The sequence below is a fragment of the Aulonocara stuartgranti genome (genome assembly GCF_965226115.1).
Source record: "Aulonocara stuartgranti genome assembly, chromosome: 22".
In the NCBI taxonomy this organism is placed as follows: domain Eukaryota; kingdom Metazoa; phylum Chordata; class Actinopteri; order Cichliformes; family Cichlidae; genus Aulonocara; species Aulonocara stuartgranti.
The window spans coordinates 19,204,267-19,219,852 of record NC_138957.1 but is presented as its reverse complement, the minus strand read 5'-3'; the positions used below and the strand labels follow the sequence as shown (position 1 = coordinate 19,219,852).

The window sequence follows — 15,586 nt, the reverse complement described above, 5'->3', positions numbered from 1 at the left end:
ATTATTATTATTATTTCAGTCCGTCTGACACCATCAGGTTGCACCTCATTCTCCAGATCATGGATGCCCAGATCTAGATCCGAGAGGAGACCATCCAGTCTCATTAGGAGCCTACCCTGACATTGCATTTGCAGTATGCATACCTGATAAACTGAAGCTTTGGTCAAATTGACTAGTCTGCCACATCTTTTTTTCACTTGTGTCTTTAAATTTAGCCACCTGTAGGCTAATAATTACTATTTCCTTTAAAATATCTGGCATCCTTTCATTCCTAACCAATTACCCAGTCTATATCAATGTAGATATCAAGCATTTCCTTTTTTTTCTTCATAGATCTGATGTGTTCAAAATGTTCCTTTACGTTTTTTTAAAGTATATTTTAATTATCGTGATTAGCAGAACACAGCTACAATCGATCCTATATGAATACAAACCAGGAAACACAGTTCAGGCTCACACAGTAATTCATAACTCAGCACTCTATAAGAAGATAGCGTGTTATTGTTATAGTGACATGTTTGTCTTACAGACTATTTGTGACTGTATAAAATCTGAATTACCACGTTATTTTTGTAAGAAATACAATATTTGAATCAATAGAAAAGATAAAAATAATATACAGTAAGTTCATTTTTGACAAGACATTTCCTTACAAATAGTGAAAATATTGATTTTAACTGACTAAATTAATATCAGAGATGAAAACACTTCCTGGAACTTTTAAGCATCATTAATAGTAATCTGTGTACTTTTCTGCAAGCTTCCAAGGTATTTAAAATTAAAATATTTAAAATATCATCCAATTAGTGGTACCAAACTAAAACCTTAAAGGATGGCCAACTGTGTTTAAAAACAAAAAAAATAAAAAATAAAAAAAACCCTCCAAAAGTAGATTTAATCTTACAGATTTCAACATTTCACATTTAACAAAAAAACAGAAACAAAGTTCAATGACTTCATACAAATTAACTTTCATAATCAACTGACACATGTGTGGGCTGTTTTTAAATCATGTTTTATTTTTTTAGTACAGTACTGTTAAAAGTTAGTTCCAACATGTTCAATTCGGAGATGGATTTTCTTTTTTTCCAGCTGAGGTCAACAGACAAAGCAAAGCTATAGCAGCAGTTGCCAAGGTTACCACAACTACATTGCTGAGAATTTCAAAAGGAAAAAAATAAAATAAAACAACCTAGGCTTGATTTGAGAAATTTATGATGCCACTGTACCAGAGTTGTTTGTAAAGCCATTCCATCGTTCATTTTTCGTTAATCATTTGATTTCCATTTTATTTTGATGAGACAAATCACCTCTAGGTACTAACTGCACCTTGAAAGAGAAATTAAAATGAAGAATAAGATTAAAACGAAAGGAAAACTTGTTTCATTCTTATTCATTCTAACTGCGCCCTCTGCTTCAGAGACGCTGCGATGTGATATCTGATTATGGCTAAAGTTCTGGATGGTGCGTGAAATTTTCTTAGTTGGGGCAGGGTCCTCAATAACCCACTGAGTGAGGCAATTCACTGATGATAGGGCAGTGGAAGACAGCAGGCACAGCAATGGTGCCTCAGTGGGGAAAAGCCACTGCACCTGTGAGTGGGCACTTTTATCTTGAATGACGTATTATGTCATGTTATTAAGAGCTTGCAATAAATAGTGAAAGCTGTTGGGGAACGACAGCCATTTAAGTAGAATCTTTAGAACAAGGAAAGGAGGAAATAAGGTGGATCATCTGCGTGGACAAGCTACCTTCCTGCTAACACTCAGGTTTGCCACCTGTAATCAGAAAATCTTCATTTATCAATTTGCTAGTTAAATACCAGCAAACCTCACAGTAGCCATGTAGGAAAAAGAGCCAGATGCCAATCACATCACGTGGGTTCAATTTGTATCATGAAAATGTTAACCTGTAGCACTCTACTCCAGTTTTACATGAAGAAAACAATATATAGTGAAAATGGTAGGGAATCCCTTTCCAGGAGAGATTTTCACTCTTATTCTCTGCACCAGAATACCCTTTACGGTAAGAGTGGTTCAGTCCAACTCTACGGCAGCACTCTTAACAGAGATCTGGTTGGATGGTGGCAAAGAGTGAAAGTATGGGAAATGGGGCATGATCTGAGAACAGATGTAGAGTGAAGGTCTTATAGATCCTGCCCACGTTCGTTCCGTTAAGTTGGGGACAATACACTGAAATTTATTTTGGTTCTCTGTAGATGCTGGGTGTTTTTGTGAGTTAGGTATGTATGCGCATGTCTGTGTATCACTAGGTACTGTATGTCTTTACGAGGGCTGTGAGCCCAGAAGTCTCTCGATTGCAGCATTGATGTCTCCTCCAGTAGCTATGAGCGCCTGCAGGTTGGCCTCGCGGTTGATGAAGCCCATAGCATTAAGCTGGTCCAGCTGGGACTGGAACCGAACCTCTGGGGTCTGGGTCTACAACGACAAAATGAGATGCGAGACAAATTATACTAGTACCATACTGTGACCATGTCCATTCCCCCCCCTTTTTTTCTGTAAAGCAGTCATTTGATCTGAGAGCACACATGTTCACAAATTGTACAGTATTGTGCAAAAGTCTTGAGCCACCATTTCTTTATATTTTGCTTAGCCACTTTTCTGTTCTTTTAAAAAGCGTCCTCAAGAAGGCTTTTTGAAGGCCTTTCAATGTTTTTCTTTGGCTGATTTTCCACTCATTTCAGTCCAGTCCTTTTACCTGACCATTTTCACAGGAATGTTATTTGACCACTTAACACAGGCTGATAAATCATCCACCCAAAGATAACAACCTAACTCAAGTGTTCCACCTAGTTATGTTTATGTATGTGACTAGAGAGCTAGAGACCAGTGAAACAAAGCAGCACTTGATGACAAAAAAGTTCAGGATATCCTCAACTCATCACACTATTGCTGTCATTTGCCAGAAGTACGCTTCAGCGACTCATCACCACGCTGTGGACACCTTTTACAAAGTTTATTCGTTATTCATTTCTAAGTGTTGACATTATTCAAATATTTTAAAGTGTAGTGTGTACCCCAGTGCTCACTGTACCTATGATTACACACTTGAATTAAGAGGGGTAAGAAAAATTGAATTCAGTTAACTGCAATTTGCAATCTACTGACATCTAGTGATATTTTACAGACTTTACCTTTAAGACAAAGGAAAAACTGCAGCAAAGACCTGACACAGGACCAGCAAGGTACATCTGGTCCTTCAGTGGATCGCTCACTGAAGTCTCATCATATATGGTCTAAACGGAAGGCGGCTGTCAAGAAGCCATTTCATAAGGAGGACAAACAGTGAGAAAAGGCTGAGGTATGTCAAAATCCAGTGTGAGATGATCTTGACAGAGGATGGAACAAAAGGCAGCAAACATCCATAGAAGAGCTTTAAATGTCCTTCAAGAAGCCTAGAGATCTATTCCCGAAGACATGACAAAACAGCTGCCTAAGAGAGTTCAGACTATGTTGAAGAATAAAGATAGTGAACCCAAATGTTGACTTTAAACCTTGTTAAAACTGAAAAAAAAAACTCAGTTTTTATACTTTTCCATGTTTCAATAAAACACTGGAACTATGTCCTATTTTACCACCAAAATATAAAAAGAAATGTGGCTCAAGACACAGTACTGTAATTCCTATGCATGTGTACCGTTGCGCTTCCGCCTCCACCTCCTCCTCCAGCAAACATCTGGAGCATCTGATGCATCAGCTGCTGCTGGGCAATGTTTGTTCCAGCACTGCTGGGTGAGGATGCAGGGTTCTCTGTGGGCATGGCCCCTCCTGTGGGTATTCCAGGAATTCCACCTGGCATCAAACTAGGATGAAAGAAAAATTAACAGCAGAGAGTATATCCACCTCAAAAATGAACGATGTTTAAATGTGTGTTAGCATACCTGGGCATGAGGCCTGGTGCTTCTGTCTGCAGTGTCTGTAGGCCCTGCTGGATCTGCATCAGAGCTTGCATGGCCCGTGGATTGGTCATCACTGACAGAGCTTCTGGGTTCTGCATCTGCAACCCAACAGTTCATTGAAATTGTCACAGGATTAGCAGTCTAAATTGTGTGAGTGTTACAGCTGTTTTCACACATGCACTGCAGGTTTGTTCAGCTGACAGAGGTGCATTGGACAACCTAAAAGTCAGACTCAAAGGAGCTTGCAAAGAAAAGCGTCTGGACTTCTTGTTGCTTGAAGACGTTTCACCTCTCATCCGAGAAGCTTCTTCAGTTCTAAGGTCAAATGGTGGGGAGTCCCAGATTTAAACCCAGTGGGAGTAACCCCCCACAGAGGGACAAAAGGACCCCTGATGATCCTCTAATCGCCTGAGCCAAGGTGTGAAAATGGGTGTGGGTCCCAATCAGCCAGAGTTTCGGGTGAGCTCTTTGTGAAACCTGGCCCCACCTTATCATGCGAATTCCAGAGGTCAGATGGCCCAGGATGTGAGTGGGCGTTCAGGCGTCTGGGGAGGGAACTCAAAGCTGGATTATAGATGGCAGACAGTTGGTGTCGTAAACCACTGCCTCTCTTCAAAGATGGTCGCTCACAGTGGACATAGATGTAGCTCAGGCGATTAGAGGATCATCAGGGGGTCCTTTTGTTCCTCTGTGGGGGGATATTCTCCCACTAGGTTTAAATCTGGGACTCCCCACCATTTGACCTTAGAACTGAAGAAGCTTCTCGGATGACAGGTGAAATGTCTTCAAGCAACTTAAAGAAGTCCAGACGCTTTTCTTTGCAAGCCCCTTTGACTACGATGACCTGGATGACTGAGAACCTTCACAGACTAAAAGTCAGACGCAATTACATCAAACATTTTCCAGCTACCTAGTACAAAGTTCATGCTATGTCAAATGGTGCTGCTGTGTCAGCACCACAGGTAATATTCTGCTACATTTACTGTTAGCAAATATTTCCTGCATGCTAGGTCCAGTAGTTCCCTCAAGTGAACCCTGTGAAGTACTGCCAATAGTTTGAAAGCTGACACTTTGCTGTAAATTTGTGACATGTTGTGTGGTACATGTGAGAAAGAAGAACAGTAGAAACTGTATTGATGCAATTATCCAAAAACTGACTCAAGTGGGAAAGCGACTCAACTAACAAATAACAACTATTCAGGAGATTCTTCTAATATTCAGATTTCAGTTTTATTTAAAGAACCTGGGACATTTGCCAGCACTGCTCTAAGTGAGCGCAGCAGCACCTGTGAGGGAGCCGTTTGTGTGCTGTTGTCTTGTGGTTTGGTTGCCCAGATGGAGTCTGTTAACTATGAAACCGACAGTCACTTCCACCCTTCTGGGTGATCATTTGATATACTACTGCCAAATTCACTTCTAATTAAAAATGAAACACGTAATTTCCTCATATTTCAATGTGTTTAATGTATTTTAACTTCTAAATCAGGTATTAAATAGATATTATTTAATGATATAATTCATCATGTACCCTCGGCAGATACATAGACTGAGGCTCATTATGCCACCCTGCAGATCTAATCAGCTCCATTCTTTGTTACAGTCTTTTATAGAAAACATGCAAATCTAGAACTGCGGTACTAAACTAAACAAATATGCTGTACCTGCTGCAGAAAGATAGGCAGCTGAGCTCTGAACTGTTCCTGCAGTTGTTGGTTTCCAGCAAACAAGGGGTTATTCATCAAAACCTGGTAGAGAAAAAGGGAAATACAGTCAAGCAAAATGATCATTCCACATCAGGCTATGCTGCTTACTCACTAAAATAATAGAAAGATTTAAGTAAATTCATTTTAGCACCTCACCACAGCTTTCAAACTGATGCTGTAACCTAATCAATATGTCTTTAGTATCACTCAGCAGCACTTTATCATGAAGCTGCTCTGGTCTAAATATGAGCTTAAAAGACAATCTCTGTATTGTCTTAATGCCAGTGGCTAACCTGATACTGACAGTACATTTAAACCGAGTTGTTCATTATGATCCACTTGTCTATGTATAAACATGTGCACCTGTCTGATGCACATTCTGAACAGAAAAATATTTTAATCTAATTGTTTTCTGCATGGCTGTGCATTATATGCATGTTTAAATGTGTGTGTGTATCCATCTTTAAGCTTACCTGGGAGGCCAACTCTGGGTTTTGAGCCAGTGACTGCATCATGCTGCGCATGTAGGGAGCAGACAGCATGTTCTGCATCAGCTGAGGGTTTTCAGAGATCTGCTGCAGTAGACTCTGCATGCCTGGGCTGTTAAACATGCCTACAATAAAAAGAAAACAATAGAAAATATAGACAAGAAATTCAAAAAAAAGTAATGTATACATAATTCACTACATCAAAGTATTATTTACAAATAAATAATTTGATAGTTAGATAATATTAAATTTAAGGAATTCAGGCTCGCTCTGGCTTACCATTTCCCAGACTGCCAGGATTGATGCCCAGAGGGTTCGACACACTTGGGGTGGTGCCTGCGGTGGTACTACTGCTCCCCGTGCTGCCCCCTCCACTTTCAGAAGGGTTAGAAGAAGTTGGTGGCCCCCATGGATTTGGTAGGGGCTCTCGGTTCTCTGTCCGTGATGGCTGGGCACCAGACTCGGAGCTCCCTCCCAGAGCTGAGAATGGGTTGCTACCAAACTACAAGGAGGCACATTTGGAAACACAACTGTCAGAATACTACTAGCTATGCGATGCTGACAAAAAAGAGACAACAAATACTACAGAATGAGTGAGAAGTTCAACAAGCACCAACAGTGCACAAAAACAAAACATTTGTCAGCAAGTATTCCTCACAGATACCTGTTCTCTGGCAGCGCTAAACATGGGCTCCTGGATGTCTGTGTACATCCTCCGCAAAGCATTGTATCCTCCTGGGATGCTCTCCAAGTTGCTCAAAGCCCGGTCCTGGTTGCGCATCATTTCTTGCATCATGGCTGGGTTCCTGGCCAGCTCCATGGTCTGTGAGGTGTTATAAGAACAGGAAAGGAAACAACTGAATCAAGGTATCATTTTAAACAGAGCTTGTAAAATCCTTTTAAAAAAGGCAGATAATATAGTGGGAATCTAATATTGTGCTACCTGAATGACACATTCAGCCCTTCTTAGTTCTGTTTACCTGTCTCATAAGCTCAGGGTTGTTGAGCATGTGGGAGATCTCAGGGTTGCGTTCCATCAACTGTTGCATCTGAGGATTAGCCATAATCATCTGTCTCATCAAGTCTGGGTTTGACATCATGTTCTGCACCAGCGGGTTCTCCATAATTTGAGAAAGCATCTCTGGATTGGACATAAGCTGCCTCTGCATCTGCTGCTGCAGCTCCATGAAGTTAGCCGAGCCCATGCCCAGTCCAGCTAGACCACCCAGGTCACCGAAGCCAGCTGAAGGAGGAAAGATTGGAGAGTGCTGGTTAAACACACCGCATTTCTCAAACAGTGAAAGGTGTTTGCCTGTATAAAATTACACAAAGTTGCACTTACTCAGTATGTTGGGCGTCTGTGTGGGTGGTGGGGCTGAGCCAGTAGAACCTGTTGTGGTTGAGGGGTTGGTGCCTGGATTTGAAGTGGAGGTACTGCCTGCTTGGGTGGATGTTGAGCTAGAGGCTGATGTGCTACCACCATCTGCCGCCCTACAGAGATGATTTTTTTGGGGGGAAAAGACAAACTTAGTAATGCTGTGAACGCCTTGTGCTTTGAAGAGAAACATGAATCCAAATGCACAAAAAAGACTGAACTGTAAATCTAATTAATCCTTTTTGAAGACAGACACGAAGCATTTGGTTGAATCAGCATGTTTGTTGACTTACTTGTGTGCTGTTTTTATGACCAAGTGCACTGTCAGGCCATCTTTGATGCCATGTTGGCTGAGGCTGTCGCCATCTTTTAAGATTTTCCCTGCAAAAATCAGAACCAGCTGGTCCTGTTTGGCTTTGAATCGCCTCGAGATCTCTTCTTTAAACTAAAAGACAAGAAAAAAGTAAAAACATAAGAAGTGAACCAGAAAATGTCTTACAAAAAGAGAAGAGATGGAGACAGAAACTGGAAATGAAAATTACAATATAAAGGAAGAGATGATTACTCACGTGACATGCTGCTATTATCTGGTTCTGTTTTGATGCAAACCTCTGGCATTACAGATGCCATTTCTAAATATCCCATTATCTGGGACCATGCACTCTAAATCTATCAGATTACCACTAGTCTTTCAACACTTTGTGAAAATTACATTGATAAAGTACACTTTTGATGAGTATTTTAAGGACAAAGGAAAAAGAAATCACTAGCACCCTATAATCGGCCTTCCTGACTGCAATCAGCCCTTTAGAAAATCAGAATGGTCAATGTCTACCTGTTACTTTTCATCAACTTTACTCTGTTTGATAAAACATGAAAAGCTTTAAGACCGCTTTCTGTAAAAGAAGAATTTAAAAAAGGAATCAGTACCATGGTTTAATAATGGCCCAGAATTGTTGACTACTATCGTTTCGTTCACAGGGGCCTAGCAACCTCTGTGTAAAAGCAGCACAGAATCTACACAAGTAAATACGCATGATTATACAATGCAACTTAAACAATTTAATACTTATACATGTAACCTGGTCATTGCACTAAATGTTATGTACACCAAACAAACACAGGCCCGTGTGCATGAACAGATTAAAGAACATGGCTAGCATGTATGAACAGTGAAACCACAACCATTCAGTGGCAACGCAGCCATAACAAACACATCTGAAGAGATTATCCTTTTATTGTGATTAAAAAGACTGCGTTATGCTTTCAGTGCCCCACGTCGCCAAGCCAACAGTAACACTGAGAAACTGTATATTCCCAAGAAAGCCCAATGACTCAGGGGCAGCACTGAGAATGTTCTAGAGGGAAAGCAAAGTTTAGCTTTCGCTAAAGCCGTCGGGCTGAAACAGAAAATTAAAGTATGTTGTAAATCCGAAACCCCTGTCGTGGTTACATCAACTATCGGTTATATCGGTTCCTACTTGTGGTAGTGGCATAACTAAAGCGTCAGCTGACACTTGTTTGGCTACATAGTTAGCTAATGGCTCTGCTAGCAAGTTGGCTGGCTAACTTGCTAAGTGCTAACACTTAGCAGGCTAACCGGTTCGCAATTTCATCTATTGTGTGGTCATATTCCTCGATTGGATGTCACCAACGTTAATATCACCGAACATTTGTTACCCTAAGCGGCAACATTTCCGCTACACACAGCCCCTTTAATTTCACAAAGCCCCTGGTTGCCGGCTAGAGTGACGACAAATGCTAACAGGGCTAGCTCGTTAGCTTCCTAGCTGAACTTGTGGGCAGAGGCATGACGTTAGAGGCGCAGCAGCTAGCTCCCCACCAGCAAAACCCAACCAACCTGAGTAACAGAGGCATCTTCTGCGATGGCGATTTCTTCTTTGTCTTTAGGAGTTTTCACTGTGACCTTTATAATAGTTCCCTCGGAGGCTTCGGGTTTATTATTGTTGTTATTACCAGGATCTGCGGCGCCTTGGTCAGCCATCTTTACTCCGCCGATGGAACAGCTCGGGTCTTGGCGTCGGCTTCCGGATCATGAGAGGTCAAAACCTCTTTCCAGAACGAATTTCACAAGCTCCCGTATGTACGCTGTCTCTGCCTGGTCATCATTGGTCATCACATGTATCACCAGAGGAAACGGATGTTCTAAAACATCACACGTGTGATTAACATCCCCACCCCCCAAATAAACAAAATCGGAAATGATTTTCTAAAACATGTCTGCACTATAATCAGGCTTTTGGCAGCACATCGGGTATCTTACATACATTCTTTATTTTAGACCGGCGTATTCTTATTTATTTATTTATTTAGGTATTAGGTGAGAGATAAGCCACCCAAGCTTTCATACATTTATCGATTTTCTCTATTCAAACTTTACAAAAACAAAACAAAATTTATTTAAACTTAAAGCATGTAGAAACAAAACGTTCTGTTTTGTAAAAGTACAGTGCTGAGCCATATTCGTCCATGGAAATACAATATATACGGAAAAAAACAAACTTTGTAAATAGGAAAAGTAATAGTAAACAAATCAAGTGAAGGTCCAGATGCATCTCTCAGGTTCTGTATCAGGGCTTTACTGGATTTTTTCCTGTCCCTTAAGGACGTGACTTTCATCCATCATCTGCTGTGTTTTCAGCAGTTTAGCTCTTTGGTAATCAACTTTTTATTGCAAAACTGCTGTCTTATGCCGATCAAATTGTGTCATCTTTGGCCCTTTTCACAGATTCAGCTATAGAAATGTAAAACAATCATGTGTTTTTGTGATAGCCTGTGCCTAAAATAATATGTAAGGTATCTATTAAGTGTAGACAAAACAGCGATTACTCTCGTGAGTTTAGGTGCCTCTTTAAGCTTTAATGATTCATAGGTCAGTGTTAGGTGGCTTAAAAAATGGCCAGGCACTATGGCTGGACTGAAAATGAGAGAAAAAACCATCAACGTTCAAAGAATAAGTTAGAAAGGCCTCCAGAAAGCCTGTAGAATTATTGCTCAAGACCACTTATAAATTTACAGGAAGGTCTGGCTCTCTGGAAGCAAAATATAAAGACACGATAGGGTGATCGATACTTTTGCACAGTACTATAGGTTTTTGTTAATTAATTAACCCTTGTGATGAACCTTTATGCAGTGTTTTTTATTTATTTATTTTAGGTAAAGTCCTTTAACATTTCCTTTATCTGTTGGTTTAGTGTTTTGTCTATTAAGGATATGAACTCTGTCAGCAGTATTGTTAACACCTGCTTCAAAGTCACAGGGGCCAAGCAGAGACATCTGTGCTCACTCTTTGGGAAATCAGATAATGAAGCAGGCAATAAAAATTATTAACATATTTTTCATCTGATTTCAGGAAGTTCCTCCTAGGTCACCATTTCTGTGTACCCCAGAGTGGATCAAATGTATACTTTAAATCCTTCACTCCCGCGGCTATTAGATTACTCAACACTGACAGGGTCCATTTAGATTATTTTTTTCTATGATTGTTCATTTTTAGATACTTGTCCTGTTTATTTATTTTATGTTTAATGTATTTATTTTAATTCTTTTCCCATGACCTCATTCTTTGTTGATCTCTGCCTTGACATGCAACAGTGTTTGTGTTTAAGGACTAGGTTGTGTGAGCAGGTTGTGTCCGTAAGATGCAAACAAATAGTCCTTTTTTGGCATTAATAAAGTGATCTGAATCTCAATCGACTAAGCATAGATGATTTTCATGTATGTACCCCTTTTCCAATATACATGTAACTGTGTCTAGAAAAAGTGGACAGATTTTCTAAAAAGCATCATAGGTAGGTTTAGGATAAGGGTGTGTGGGTGTGATAAGGTTTATAGTGAGAGTACAGAAATTCCTAGTTAAAAATCTCCTTTATAACCTTGTCTGCAGGGTAGAGCTCGTGATCTGAACATATACTGTATCAGGTTTAAATTGTGACAGAGATACGGCTTGTATAGAGCGCTGCCTCTATATGTGTCTGTACATGCTGCCACAGGGGGTAAGAGCTGAAAGAAAAGTGTTTGCTTCAGCATGTTGCATTGACACTGACAGTCCTGCATACCTATGCACATCCCCAGTTCTAGAGCAAGCCATTTACAAACAAACAAAACCCCCCAAAAGGAACACCCCTTCTCTAAGGGCACACGAATGCCAGAGACTGCGCACACACACACGCACAAACACACACACACACACACGCACACGCGTGTCATTTGCACCGTGGCCCCTATGGTGTTTCATTCAAGTGTATCTCACTGAGCGAGACTCATGGCAGCAAAAGATTTTGCTTTCCTCAACAAAAAATCAGAGGGGACAACTTTACAGTTGTAGTATTGTCTCTGACTCTCTCGCTCTCTTTCCAGCCTGCTCTCTCTTCTCCCCCTCTGCCTGTTCGTATTTACTCTATCTACCTCTGGAAGGCGGGCAGTAGAGAAAGGTGCATTTCCAGAAACGAGGTAAGGGATCAGATTTAACTGCTATTTTTGAGTGTTTATCCTCCAGTGTCACGTTTGCGTTCATGGTCACTTACTGCTGAAGAAGAACCGGCGTAACATGAGAAACAAACTGCGGCATCACACAGAGCAGCTGTTACACATATTTTGCTTGTTCAAGTCACAGTAATGTTTCCTCTAAAGAACAGGTAATGTTAACTGCTAATCAAATGCTGGATTTCTGTAAAAGACAGCTAAAAATGTGATTGTTCTAAGATTGTATATAGAGTAATATTTTCAATCAGATTCATGTTGTTCCAGTGTACTTGTTGTGGATTGGTTGGCTTTATGTGCTGTTTTCAAACTGGGCTAAAAAATTCATAATTAGCTCCCTTTCCCCTTTTTTTCCTGTCGCCTTTGTGTAGTTTTGGGATAATTTGAATGATCGTGAACATTTAATTTTCTGTTTAACGTATTTTAGGTTGGGTAATGTTCTACTATCACATATGCACAGAGCAAAGGCAGAAACACACTGCAGGTGTTTGTTTCAGCTGTGACATATTTAACCTTTTCTTTGCAGGTTTTGATCAAACGGGCTTTTACAGTGTAAGAAAAATGTCTATCGTTTTCTGTTTTTACAGGTGCTCTACAGCGGCCCCATTATCTCTGCTCAAAATGTACAGCTTCATGGGAGGGGGTCTGTTCTGTGCCATAGTGGGTAATATCCTGTTAGTGGTCTCCACTGCCACGGACTACTGGATGCAGTATCGACTCTCTGGAAATTATGCCCACCAGGGTCTCTGGAGGTACTGCATGTCCAACAAGTGCTACATGCAGACCGACAGCATAGGTAAGAGATCCAGGGTGTCTTCAGCCCATTGGACCACCACAGTATTTGTAACAAATCAAAGGAGTGTGTACATTTATATGTCTGTTTTTCATTTTTGGATATTGACATGGCTGTGAAATAAAATCAATTGAATTTCTTTGGCTCAACAATCAAAACAATCCTGTCATACATGCCTTGTTCATTTCTGTCTGTTTTCACCCAGCTTACTGGAATGCCACCAGGGCCTTCATGATCCTTTCAGGGATGTCGTGCTTTGCAGGCATCATTGCTGGCATCATGTCCTTTGCGCACTTTTCCTCCTTTGAAAGGTTCAACCGCTCCTTTGCCGCAGGAATCATGTTTTTCGTCTCAAGTGAGTTGTCTTTCTTTTGAGTCGGCAAAAACACACCAACAGAAACAGTAATAATGGCACTAGAATCACTGACATGTGCATCCCAATCGCCCTCTCAGCTTTCTTTGTTCTCCTGGCGATGGCCATCTACACTGGGGTGACAATCAACTTCCTGGGAAAGCGATTCGGTGACTGGCGTTTCTCTTGGTCATATATACTCGGCTGGGTGGCGATGCTCATGACCTTCTTTGCAGGTGAGAAAGGACATCCAGTTGCAAAAGTCAATAACTGCTTAAGTTACCATTAAATACCTAAAATCCGACCATTTGAATATATTTGATGATCAAAGCCTCATCTCGGCCTGTTGCAGGTATTTTCTACATATGTGCCTACAGAATGTGTGAATGCAGGAGAGGAACCGGACCACGCTAGAGCGAGACAGGCAGCTTGTTTGAGAAAATAAAGACATGCTGCCTCTTCGAATACACGAAAGGCAGAAAGGTGGCCTTGACTGATCTACTGAAGAGATTATGTCTTATACCGATGCTGGAGGTCTTTGATGGTCTGTTTAGCATGTTTTTAAAAAGTCACTGCAGTACAGACTTTCTTTTAGTCACAGTAACAATATAGAGGACAAATGAAACTAATAAAGCTATAACATGACTGATGCTGTTTTTACTAGTGTAATTTGTTACTGGCTTAAGTTTTGTGTGGAAATCTCACCAGGAGATGGCAGCACTAAAACACCACGGAAGTCCTATCTTAGTCAGATTTGATGAGGAATGTAGGGCCACTATATTAAACATCAAATCAGGGATTAAATACCTGGTAAGGTTGTCGTTTTTGTAGATCAGATTTTTATACAGTCACTCCTTTAACTTTCAGCACCGCAGACTAATGGAAATACTTTTTATTAATAAGCAAACTCTACTGGAGGAATGTATGTAATGCAAAAATATTAATCCACAAAGCAAAGAACAGCACATCAAACCTCTGTGGGGAATATTCTTGTCTCGGGGTTCCCCCTGAAGCTATCAGATTCAATACAGCTGACAAAGATTTCCCCAAAGTAATAGAAAAATATATGATCTTTTTTGGGCTGTTGTTTAAAGGCAGAGCTTTGCCTTTGATTTTTGACATCCCCTTAAGGCTTGACAGCTCATGGAAAACTAGAGGGAGATTGTTTGTGTTTGTGTGTCAAACAGGCTACAAACAGCAGAATAGATTTTGAGAGGAACGCCAAGCTCCCAGACCGGGGCACACATCAGGGCAGGGTCCACAGCAAGCGATTGTTTTACTGCCTTTATCTTTACTAACTGCTTCCGTCTTTTTCTTGGTACTCATCCACTTCTCGAATCAGCTGAAAGGAAGAGAGCAGGAGCTGTTCAGGTAATGAATGCTTGGCTACTCAATGACGCAGAAACAATGGGAGAAATGTAAACAGTCGGTGGACAGGTCCCTTGGTCCAAGTTTCCATACTTGGTCACCCGTGGCTGCTGTAGAGAGAGAAGCTTTGTAATATTGTGTGCTTTTCTCCAGATTCTTTCATAACCCTCTGTGAACCTTTCACCAGAGTCTGGGTTTACAGTCTGTGGTATGACTTGGCAATTTTTTCAATTTTGTTTTTATTTTAAGGACTTAATACAGTCCTGCAATAAGACATTTTTATAGCAGCAGAGTGAAACAAAGTAACAGAGTAAAGGGTACTGACATATTTTTATTCATCTATCTGTACACACATTTAAGATTTAAGGTTAACATTAGTGTTTTGTTTTTGATTTGTAACCAGAATCAAGAGAGGTTTATTATCAAATGAAAAGGTTATTAACTGGCAACTACACACGGTGGAAACACAAAAATGCAGGGGAGGTCGCCCTTCTAAGAGGTCTGCTCATAAATGTTTGCTGCTGTCACTGAGAGCACCTGGAAGGTTTTAGGTTTCACTGACACAACCTGATGATTTATGTGACAACATCTCTAGTAAATCTGACTTTGCAGACGTGTTATTTTTCTCACATCAAACACGCCATCCTTGTGCTGTCAGTCTGTTGGGGGATTTTGAAGACTTTTTTTTGGTTTTGGCACAAAGAGGTATCAAGAACAAGGCAAGGGGGTCCAACAGGTAATCAGAATATTTGATTTTAAAAAAAAGCAGTGCAGAAAAGTGGCATGCAAAATAGTGAGCACATTTGTAAATTAATGTCTAGCCACATTACATGAAAAGTGATGCTACACAAGAGCTTGAAATGTCTATTTGTACTGAATCATCATTTTTTTAAGTGGTGAAAGAAGTATTCAGACCCTCCACTTAACTAAAAGTCATAATACTTAAAAAAATATATATATATAGCATGAAGGTCAAGATCAAAATGTACTTTATATGTACCCAAAATGTATGTAGGTTTAATGCAAAATCTTATCCATTAGATTATTGGATCAGAAACATTGATTCATTAATGGTCATGTCTCTT

At 40.4% G+C, this 15,586-nt stretch overlaps 2 protein-coding genes and 1 long non-coding RNA gene across 3 annotated transcripts; 2 read left to right on the top strand and 1 right to left on the bottom strand.

The window, feature by feature from the left end:
- Positions 1-174: 174 nt before the first annotated feature.
- On the top strand, positions 175-1,187 carry LOC309699365. The gene is made up of 2 exons (XR_014274311.1): positions 175-520; positions 578-1,187. It is a non-coding gene; the product is annotated as an uncharacterized lncRNA (long non-coding RNA).
- Positions 1,000-9,557, bottom strand: LOC309699364 (ubiquilin-4-like). Its single transcript, XM_082522364.1, is given in 12 exon segments — positions 1,000-2,438; positions 3,658-3,823; positions 3,902-4,017; positions 5,581-5,664; positions 6,096-6,235; positions 6,390-6,612; positions 6,775-6,933; positions 7,091-7,353; positions 7,453-7,601; positions 7,779-7,930; positions 9,347-9,520; positions 9,522-9,557. Coding segments are annotated over 12 exon segments (1,800 nt in total). The 5' UTR covers positions 9,543-9,557; the 3' UTR covers positions 1,000-2,285.
- Positions 9,558-12,123: 2,566 nt separating this feature from the next.
- LOC309698311 (lens fiber membrane intrinsic protein-like) lies at positions 12,124-13,626 on the top strand (the record flags this gene model as incomplete). The annotated part of the gene is made up of 5 exons (XM_082520640.1): positions 12,124-12,143; positions 12,576-12,784; positions 12,987-13,136; positions 13,235-13,369; positions 13,486-13,626. The coding sequence occupies 5 exons, from the start codon at positions 12,124-12,126 to the stop codon at positions 13,545-13,547; spliced, it is 576 nt and encodes a 191-aa protein (XP_082376766.1). The 3' UTR covers positions 13,548-13,626.
- Positions 13,627-15,586: the final 1,960 nt, after the last annotated feature.